The sequence below is a fragment of the Geospiza fortis genome, unplaced genomic scaffold, assembly GCF_000277835.1.
Source record: "Geospiza fortis unplaced genomic scaffold, GeoFor_1.0 scaffold203, whole genome shotgun sequence".
NCBI classification, from domain to species: Eukaryota; Metazoa; Chordata; class Aves; order Passeriformes; family Thraupidae; genus Geospiza; species Geospiza fortis.
The window spans coordinates 1,695,439-1,706,735 of record NW_005054385.1 but is presented as its reverse complement, the minus strand read 5'-3'; the positions used below and the strand labels follow the sequence as shown (position 1 = coordinate 1,706,735).

Sequence of the window (11,297 nt, the reverse complement as noted above, 5' to 3'; positions counted from 1 at the left end):
CGCTGCTCGCTGCCGCCCGCAGCGCCTTGCAGCGGCGCTCAGTGCGGGCTGGAGCCGCTTTGGGGGTCGGAAACCTGCGGGTTACGGCACAGCTGAAAAAAATAAAAGGGAAGAAAAGGAAACAAAAAATAAAGTGAGAAGGGAAGGAAGGAGGGGAGAAGAAAAAAAAGAGGGGGAAGTGGGAGGAAAAACGGAGAGGAAGAATAAAAGGAAAAAAGAAAAGACGAAGAAGTGGGAAAACGAGGAAAGGAGAGAAAAAGGAAAAAAAGAGGGGAAAGGCAGAGAAGAAGTGGGGGAAAAACAGGGAGAAGCAGAGGAGAAAGGGAATCCACAGAATCATAGAATAGTTTCGATCGGAAGGGACTTTAAATATGGTCTAGTTCTAACCCCACTATTTTGAGGAAGGATGCCACCCACTACATCAGGTTCCACAGAGCCCTACCAAACTTAGTTTTGAACACTGACAGAGATGGAGTTCTAAACATGTCTTCTGCCCACAGGCAGCTCTGAGGTTCCAGCTGCCTGGCAGCTGCTGCCAGTGTTGCTGCATCTCCCCACCCAGAGCTGTTCACCACCATTTCAGCAGTGACCTCTCACATAAATAAGTCCTCTCACTTTTTGGCAGGGATTTGACAGCTGTTAGTTTGCTGGCTTGTTTGAAAGTTGTTGGAATTAAGCTTATAGCCTAAAATGGTTGTTCTGAACATAAGACAGGACAACCAGGAGGTCAGGCCCAGCCTGGTTTCTGGAAGACAGGTCCTGCCTGCCCAACCGAATGTCCTTCTGTAGCAGGGTGACACCACTAGAGAATGAGGGAAAGGCTGTGGATGGTGTCTACCTAGAATTCAGCAAGGCCTTTGACATCATCTCTCACAGCATTCTCCTGGAGAAACTGTCAGCTCATGGTGTTTATGAGTGAACTCTTTTCTGGGTAAGAACTGGCTGGATGGCTGGGGCCAGAAAGTTGTGGTGAATGGAGTTAAATGCAGCAGGCAGCTGGCTACTAGAGGCGTTCTCCAGGGGTCAGTATTTGGGCCAGCTCTGTTTTATGCCTTCATCACCTATCTGGATGGATAAGAGGCCACGCCCAGCAAGTTCACAGATGACACCAAGTTGGATGGGAATGTTGACCTATAGGGCAGGACAGGGATCAGGACAGCCTGGATTGTGTGAGGTTCCACAAGACCAAGTGCTGAGTGATGCCTTTGGGTCACAACACCCCAGGCAGTGCTGCAGGCTGGAACAGAGTGGCTGGAAAGCTGCCTGGCAGAAAAGGATGTGGGAGTGCTGATCAAGAGCAGCTGAACATGGCCCAGCATGTGCCCAGGTGGCCAGGAAAGACCATGACATCCCGGTCCATATCAGCAATAGTGTGGCCAGCAGGACCAGGGCAGTGATTGTCCCTCTGTACTTGGCAATGGTTCCAACCATCTCACAACAAGAAAAAGATTGAGGTGCTGGTATTGCCAAATTTTTGGAACTCTGACATTTTAGGAACACAGACAAATGTTTAGGTCCAGAAAGGCGATATTGCTTATAGCACAGAGGGTGCAAGGTGGAAGTTTTCCTACAAATCAAGTACACCAAGGAGTAAAAACCAAGAGAATTTATACACAAACTTTTACATAAACCTGCGTATCCAATACCTAGTTACCACCTACCTCATGCATAGTGATTTAGTTTGCACGCCTTATGACATATCACCACGCCTGCATGGACTTCTTCTGGGGTCTCTTGTGGCCACTCTTGGTCGTCTGGCGAGGTGTCCTCTATGAAGTTTCAAGCAAAGTTCATCTCAGGTCCAGCAGAATGATGGTCTTAATGGTCTTTTCCAACTTTAATGATTCTATAATTCTGTAGCGACAACCAGGTATGCACATGCTTGTGCCTCAGTCAGAGCCTCAGCATGGTTGTGGAAAAGACACACCAAATCTTCTCCAAGATCCTAACTTTGCAACCCTTTTCCCCATAATGATCTCACCACTACCCAGTACCAGCAATATTTGTTCATGTAGACATTTGTCTCTCAGGTCAATTCAACCTACAATGGCTATGCTAGGCCTACTATTGTAACTCTCAGCAGTCTCTGAAAATTTATGCCCAGAAAACCAATATAATTTAGAACTACCATAATGATCTAGAAATGTGTAGTAGCCTCTGCTAATGAGGTGTCACTGCAGTGCTGGCAGCTTTCTAAAGACACCTGAGTTTTTTCCATCCTTTGTCACAGGAATGTGACTGCAGTGTTTCTGTCCAGCAAATTTTGCTGCATCCTATGAATTTATGTCTCCATCTGATTATTTTCAAAGGGGTGGCATGTCTAGAGAAGATGAAACTCCAAAGTGAACTCAGTAAAATGGCTCATTTCCAGCAGGTTGTATGATATATCTGACTTCTCCAGGCACTTGATATCAGGCCAGAAGTGTTACAGAGACAAAACATCATTGCCACTGAAAGATACAGCTCTGTTCTCTGCCAGGATTGTACCTCTATTGCATTGATTTCCACTGTACTATCAGGTCATGAAATTAATCTTGATTGCAAGGAAGGCAGACATCAAGGGAAAACAGATCTGAGTTTCAGCTTCATATTTGCATAACCCAAATATTTTGCTTGGAAAAGGACAGAGCAAAATGAAGCAAAACAGCAAGAGCAGCAGAGCTGTCAGCCTCTGAAACTGCACACACAGGTTTAGATCCTCTTGAATACAATTGCCTGGTACATTTCCAGATGTTACTGTCTTTTCTAATAATCAGCACCACTGTATTTGTGCTTAGCTTCATTCTCTGTTTCTACCACAGCAACATATTCTTCCCTCTCCCACTCTTGCAGGAAACTGATTGTGTTTTGGAGGATGAAGCAGCAGTACACCAAAGCTGTGGTCTCTCACTTCATATGCATCTTTGCAGTATCCCTAAGATTGCTTCATCAAGAAGAAAGCGCAGCTTTTTCTGCATACCTTCTTTAACAATTTTTAGACTTTAACTGATAATTAGATGCAAAATTAATTAAGTTCATTGCTATTCTACTTTCAACAGAGATTAAGGAACAATCCAGCAGTTCCTCTTCAATTTTACTACTGTGTACAGAGATTCAGCATAATATTTCTATCACGCTGCTCTGGCTTCAACTGGGATAGAGTTAATTTCTTCTCAGTAGCTGTTACAGTCTTGTGTTTTGGATGAGAATGATGTTCATAACATACTGATGTTTTGGTTTTTGCTAAGTCTTGTTTATCCAAAGTCAAGGACTTTTTATTCCCTCCTTTCCTCATGCTCTCCCAAACCAGGAGGGAGCATAGCAGGGACAGGTGACCATAACTGACCAAGGGGATATTCCACACCATAGAATGTCATGCCCAGTACCTAAACTGGGGGGAGTTGCCAATCTGGGTTTGAGAAGGGGAGTCTGGCATCAGCCAGCAAGTGGTGAGCAATTGCATTGTGTATCACTTGCTTTTTTCCCTTTTTGTTATAATTGTTATATTATTTTACTTTATTTTCAATTATCAAATTGTTCTTATTTCAACATACAAATTTTAATTCAGCTCTCCTTCCCAACTGTCCTACTTGTCCATCTTTTGGGCAGATCTCTGGGTAATGTTCTCAGTTATTTATCTGACCTTAAAGAAGTCTTGAACCATTTGCAACAACATGCTGGCTCCCTGTAAAAAGACCAGTTTGGTTTCAAAGGCAGTCAAAGGATATTAAAAATCTTAAAAATTCTTGACTACTGTAATCAGCCTGGAGGGCAAGGAGGGAAAAAAGGAGAGAGAGAAAAAAATAGGAAGGTGCCTCCCCCATAGGTTGTTCCTCTGAGGAAAAAATTACAAAGATTATTAATTGTTCACAGTAAAGAACTCCCAAAGCACAGAGGTGCCTACAATGCTGAGTACATATACCTGATTGGTGTCCTGGCCAGCAACACTGACATATCATAGTCCCACCCTACAAAATACACCACAGAGAACAAGTACTGCAAGTAAACTATCACTGGTACAATACAGACAAAATGTCACAATTATGAGAGTGAGTAGGTCCACATTGTAGCTAGCAACTGTTAAACTACTACAATGAATGTTTATAACAATTTTCTTTTAACACACTTTCAGACCTGCCCTTATATCAGCCTTTTGAGTCCATGATCAGGTGCCAAAAAGACTGTTGTGCTTTAAGGTCAGATGGAAATTAAGCACAAAGCAACCACTTGCTCAACTCCACCCCCTCCCTCTACCTCGAATCCAGTGCAATGGGGAGAACTATCAGAGTAAAATTCATCTGTTGTGATAAGAACGGTTTAATAATTAAAAATATAATAAAATACAAAAATAAAAAATAAAAAATTGAAGAAGAAGAAGAAGAAGAAGAAGAAGAAGAAGAAGAAGAAGAAGAAGAAGAAGAAGAAGAAGAAGAAGATGATGAAGAAAACAAACAAGTGATCTACAATGCAATTGCTCACCATCTGCTGACTGATATCAGACTCCTCCTCCCCAAGCCCAGAGCAGCTGCCATTTCAGGTAACTCTCCCCACTTTATATACCAGGTATTATGTTCTCTGCTGTGGAATATCCCTTTGGCCATTTCAGGTCACTTGTCCCAGCTATGCTCCCTCCCAGTTTGTTTGTTTTTTTCTGGCAGAGAATGAGATATGGAGGGGGAAAAAGTCCTTGGCTTTGGATAAGCACAATTTAGAAAAAAGCAAAACATCATTGTGTTATCAACACCATTCTCATTCTGAATCCAAAACACAGCAGTGTAACAGCTACTGAGAAGAAATTAACTCTGCCCTAGCTGTTACCTGAACAGCTCAATAGTTTGGAGTGGCAGGGTGTGTGGGGTTTTTTGAGAAAGTACGTAGAGCAGTGGGCAACTTCAAGATGTTTGCACCTTACACCTGAGCAAGTACAGAATGCAGAAACCAGTAAACTACTTTTTAAAAGTGCACTGTCCCCCTGGCAGCCCAAAGAGAACCCAACTCACTGCAGCATGTTGTGGCCTGGCCCAGGCTTATTGAGCCATGGTCAACACTGCTCAGTAGTCTCAGGGGGAAAAGAAGATCTCTGAATCTGTCGGTGAGATGAAAATAGACCATGCAGCTGGTCCAGCCACTGTGAGACACTGCAGCTGCTCCAACCCCAGCAACAGGAACTGCCACTGAAACCACTGAAACAGAATCGACAGGTACCAATGTCAGTTACCCCTGTACAGAAGTGGAAGAATTGTACATGAAAGTCAGCCTTTAAAAAACCTTTAGCAAAAACAGTCAAGGAGGACAGGAAGAATAAAGAGGACAAAGAAGCAGCACTGTCACAAGGGTGAATTACAGAGCCATCATCAAGGCTGTCACAGGAACTGGAAGAGGAGACAGAAGAGACAGCCACAACTTGATCCCTTTCCCCAAGTGAGCTGCAGGAGATATGAGAATATTCAGCCATTGTCCAGGTGCCTGTATAATCACCTGGCTACTCCAGTGCTGGGACAACAGAGCTAACAGTGTAGCTTTAAGAGAGTAAGGAAAGCAGGGAGCTGGGACCACTTGCTGAGAAACCGAGCATTGACAAAGCAATGGGAAAAAAGACACAAGTCCTTTGTCTGTGGACATGACTCGTATCAAGTGTGAGGGCAGGGTATCCCTATAAAGAAGATATTCCATGGAATTTAAGCAAATGGGCTGCAATAGAGAAAGGTATTAAATACCTGAGGGAATTAGCCATATGAGAAGTGATATATTTGACACGGATGATGTGCAGCCCACCCAGGTCCAGATGATGTCTTATGTCTGCAGTTCATGGTGGGAATTTCTACAGAGGGCACCAACAGCATGTGCCAACTCCTTGTCAACAATAGCCTGGAAAGATGATGTACAACCAACAGTGGGTGATTTTCCACATCCAGGATTACAGACAGTATTCCTTCCCCCATCACTGTAGCTGTGGAAAAGCTATCAGATAAACTGGTAGATAAACTGACTCAGGATTTTCCGGATTTCAGAGGGAATATGTCCTGCTCCTCACCCATAGGGGCCCCTATTTCTACAACTGACAGCAGGTGTCCTCTTGCTTAAGAAAGAGGATATAAAAAGTACACACCTCGGGACACTCTGTGGTTTTATCAGCAGGACAATGGAGAAGATATGGGATGAACAATCCACCTTGATCCTAGATGCACAGGTGCAGGAATTGAAGGGGAAAACAAGCACAATGCAATTTTTTTCCAGAGAGCTTGCTGCTCTAGTCTCCAGCAGGCAGTTTTCCAGGCAGAATGAAGGTCTGGTCTACTACTGGCCCTGTGGAGAGAAGTTCTAGTCCATTTCTACAAGACCGTTAGTGGGGAACCTTCAGATCAGCATTAGAGGGGCCCTGCCTCTTAGCCAGGTGGAGGAGAGGGATGACTGGGTTTACTGGACTGTGTGGATTCAATGGCCTGGTACAGCAGCCCCACAGGATTAAAGGCTTTGCTAGATACTGGTGCACATTGTACCCTAATGCCATCAAGGTATGCAGCGACAGAATCCAGTTCTATCTCTGGAGTGACCACTAACTCTGTTGGAGGCTAAGATTTGTCCAACTGGGAATTAGAGGCAAAAGCACCCTAGTGTGCCTGGATCAGAGGGTCCATGCATCCTTGGCAGAGACTGTGCCAGGAGATGATATTTCAGAGATCCAAGAGGGTATTGGTGGGCTTTCGGTATAACTTCTCCAGAGACAGAGGAAATTAAACAGTGGTCTACCTTGCCTGGTCACTCAGAGGACTCTCCTGTTGTGGGGTTGCTGAAGAACAGCAAGTGCCAGCCACCACCACAGTGGTGCATGGGAGGTAATAAGGCTCCAACAGAGACTCTGTATCTCCTACCCATGAGGTGTTTTGCTGGCTGGAGAGCCAAGGAGTGATCAGCAGGACCTGCTTACCCCTTAACAGCCCCATATGGCAACTGTGAAAGTCTAATGGGGAGGGAGACTAAGAGTAGATTATCATGGCCTGAGTGAATGCCACCTCTGAGTGCTGCCACACCCAACATTTGGAGCTTCAATACGAACAGCAGTCAAAGGCAGCCAAGTGGTGCTGCCACTGACATTGCTGACGTGATTTCTCAATCCCTCTAGCAGCAGAGAGCAGGCCACAGTTTGTGTGCACTTGGAGGGATGTCCAGTAGACCTGGAACTGACTGTGCCAGGGATGGAAACGGCGCCATCTGCCATGGACTGATCCAGACTGCCCTGGAACAGGGTAAAGCAGCACACCTGGAATATATTGATGATATCTTTGTTTGGAGGAATAGTGCAGGAGAGATTTTTGAGAAAGGAAAGAAAATCCAAATCCTTCTAAAGTCCATATTTTCCATAAAACAGGGTCAAGTAAAGGGACCTGCATAGGACATGCAATTTTTAGGAATAAAATGGCAAGATGGACATCACCAGATCCTAATGGACATTATTAATAGGCTAACAGTGATGTGCCCACCAACTACCTAGAAATAAACGCCAGTTCTTAGGTGCTGTGGGATTTTGGAGAATGAACTTTCCAAATTAGTCTGATTGTAAGCAGGTGACACAGAAGAAGAATGATTTTGAAGGGGGCCTTGGACAGCAACAAGCCTTTGAATAAATCAAACAGGAGATAATTCATGGTGTATCCCTTGGGCCAGTCTGAATAGGGCAAGATGTAAAAAATGTGCTTTATACTGAAGCTGAAGAGAATGGTTCTTCCTGGAGCCTCTGACAGAAAGCACCAGGTGAGGCTCAAGGTTCAACCCTAGGTTTTTGGAATTGGGCATACAGAGGATCTGAGGCCTATTATACTCCAACTAAAAAGGAGATACAAGGCAGCTTATGGTGTCCAAGCCACTTTGGAGGTGATTGGTACTGAAGCACAGCTCCTCCTGGTACGTTAGTTGTACAGTGGGCTGGGTATTCGAAGGGGGGATCTCTACACACCATGCAACCAATGCCATATGGAGTAAGTGGGTTGTACTGATTGCACAATGAGCTTGGAAACCTCATCATCCAGGAATCTTAGAAAGGATCATGGACTGACCAGAAGGCAAATATATGGGAATGTCACCAGAAGGAGACGTAATATGTGCTGGAGAGGCTCCACTATGTAATACATTACCAGAAAGGAGGGAGCAATATGCCTGTTTTATTTTGGTCCTTGCTGTCCTTGTGGGAAAGCACCAGGGATGGAAAGTGGCTGTATGGAGTCCCCCACAACAAGTTGCAGAAACTGCTGAAGGAGAAGGTGAATCGAGTCAGTTTGCAGAGTTGAAAGCTGTCCAGCTGGCCTTAGACATGGCTGAATGAGAGAAATGGCAGATGCTTTATACTGATTCACAGGTGGTGGCAAACGCCCTGTGGGGGTGGTTGCAGTAATGGAAGCAGAATAATTGGCAGTGTAGGGGTAAACCCATCTGAGCTGCTGCATCGTGGCAAGATATTGCTGCCTGGAAGGAGAGCCTGGTTGTGAAGGTGCACCATGTAGCCAAGTGCTGGGCCACTGAAGAACATCAGAATAACCAGCAGGTGGATCAGGCTTCCAGGACTCAGGAGCCTCAGGTGGACCTGGACTGGAAACTCAAGGGTAAATTATTTCTAACTTGGTAGGCCCATGACACCTTGGGACACCAAGGAAGAGATGCAACATAGAGATGGGTTTGGGATTGAGAGGTGGACTTGACCAAGGACACAGGTTATCCATGAATGTGAAACATGAGCTGCCAAAAAGCAGGCCAGGTTGGTAAAGCCTCTTTGGTATGGAGGATGATGCCTGAAGTATAAATATGGGGAGACTTGGCAGATTGACTATATCATAGCCCTCTAAGTCTGTGATGGCAAGTGCCATGTGCTTACAATGGTGGAAGCAGCCACTGGATGTCTGGGGAAGTGCCCTGTGCCTCATGCCACTGCCTGGAACACCATCCTGTGCCTGGAAAAGCAAGTCCTGTGGCAAAATGGCACGCCAGAAAGATCTGAATCAGACAGTGGAACTTCCTTCCTAAACGTCCTCATAGACGTTTGGGCCAAAGAACATGGTATTGAGTGGGTGTATCATTCCCTAGCATGCACCAGCCTCTGGAAAGAATGCATTATGTAATGGACTGTTAAAGACTGCACCGAGAGCAGTGAGTGGTGGGACATTCAAATGTTAGGATACACATTTAACAAAGGTCACCTGGTTAGATACCAGAGGATCTGCCAGCCAGGCTGGTGCTGCCCCAAGTTTTTTGTGGTATAGAAGAGGATACATTTCCTGTAGTGCATACTAAAAACATGCTGGAGAAAACAGTCTGGGTTACTCCTGCCCCAGGCAAAGGCAAACCCATCTGTGGGATTGCTTTTGCTCAAGGACCCAGGTGCACTTGGTGGGTAATGTTGGAGGATGGGGAAGTCCTGTGTGTGCCTCAAGGCAATTTGATTTTAGGTGAAAATAGCCAATGAGTTAAATTGTATGATGTCTGTCACTATGCAACACTCAATTACCACTTCTGTTTGTAGAAGTGGTAATAACAGCTGCATGTGTATCACCTCACAGAGCACCTCATGGCATCGATCCTAATCCCAACTGTTCTGGGGATCTGAGCCTGACTTCCCTCTGATCATTGCACTCACAAAAATGAACTTAGATAAAACCACCAAGTGGAGCAGTACTGGGGTCAGAACTGCCTCAAATGTGCAGCATGCAACAAACCAACACCTCAGTTCATCTTTTCTGCTTGAACGACTCTTACCAAGGATGAAGGCCTTGGATTAAATGGATTCAACAATTAAAGTCATGGATTAAATGAATTCAACAAACTTTTTTTTTATTGTGTGTATGTTTTAGGAACACTTAACAGAGTGTTTCATTGACTAAGAGAATGATGTTTGTGCATCTATCAAATCAGATAAACAGGGAAGGTGATGGGATATTGGGGAGTGTGAAATTTCACATAACACAGATGATATGGAATAAGCAATGGGCATTGTCCTGATTACAGCTAGGGTAATTTCTTCTCAGTAGCAGCTACAGGGCTGTGTTTTGGATTCAGAATGAGAATGGTGTTGATAACACAGTGATATTTAGGTTTTTGCTAAGTTGTGTTTATCCAAAGTCAAGGACTTTTTCCCTCCTTGTCTCAGGCTCTGCCAGGGAGAAGATACAAAAAAAAAAAAAAAAACCCACCAACAAACTGGGAGGGAGCATAGCTGGGACAAATGACCTAAACTGACCAAATGGATATTCCACACCAGAGAACATCATGCCTGGTATTTAAACTGGGGGGTTACCCAGAAGGCCTGTGGATCTGGGTACAAGAAGGGGTGTCTGGTATGTCAGTGGCTGGTGAGCAATTGCATCATGCATCACTTGTTTATTATTTCCCATTATTATTGTATTTTACTGTATTTTCAATTATTAAACTGTTCTTGTCTCAACATACAAATTTTACTTTGACTCTTGTCCCTGTTCTACGAGGGTGGGGGGAAAAGAGAGTTGAACAAGTGGCTATGAGGTGTTTCATCTCCAGCTGGGCATAAAACTACAACACATGTTTTTGAATACGTTATTTTAAACAGAAAACTGAAACTACATTTCAAAAATGTGCAAACGTCAGGAGCAGCAAGTTCAAAACCTGTGCTCCCAGAACCAATCTCCACAGCAGGCAGCTAACAAGGCACTGTTTTCAGCAGTTTCCTTCTAAGGAACTCACTTTTACAAGTGTGAGGACAGGGGAGAGACTATGCTCCCATCTTTCCTTCCCCAGTAAAATTACTGAAGGTGAATAAGGTAGCAGAATCCCTTTTACCAGCAAATTACAGAAACTCTCTGACCTGGGTTGTTACAGAGGAAACCACAGACTGCTGTTATGCATTATTTATTCTAAGTACTCAGAGGTCTGATCAGAAGAGATAAATGTAATGAATACTTAAGATTTAGAATTTTAAACTAATTAAGTCTGCATATATAAACTTTTATTTACATAAGGCATCAAAATTGCCCTTTTTAACAAAAGGGTCATTTTTCCCTTTAACCAATACCTTGGTGAAAGAAATGTCACATTTAATAAACTAATATTCACTGATATACTTGTTCTGAACAAGCAGGTATAATCCAATGTACAACATGAAAAACCACAAAATATCCAAGCATACTGTTTCATTAATTACTCTGTAGAACAAAGAATTAAGGCTTGTTTGCATCACAATGATGATCAATCATGCATCATTTATTCCCACAAAGAATAAAATCCATTTCCAAGTGAAGCAGGAATAGCAGTAGTCTTGTATAATCCCCATATTGTTTACATGAAAAACAACCAATTTG

The 11,297-nt window shown here is 43.9% G+C and overlaps 1 protein-coding gene across 1 annotated transcript in view; it reads right to left on the bottom strand.

Moving 5' to 3' along the window:
• GNG10 (G protein subunit gamma 10) overlaps positions 1-1,880 on the bottom strand; it is an 8,032-nt gene extending 6,152 nt beyond the window's left edge. The window contains exon 1 of the mRNA XM_005425347.1: positions 1,811-1,880. Coding sequence (XP_005425404.1) covers positions 1,811-1,880 — 70 coding nt within the window. The remainder of the gene's footprint in view (positions 1-1,810) is intronic.
• Positions 1,881-11,297: the final 9,417 nt, after the last annotated feature.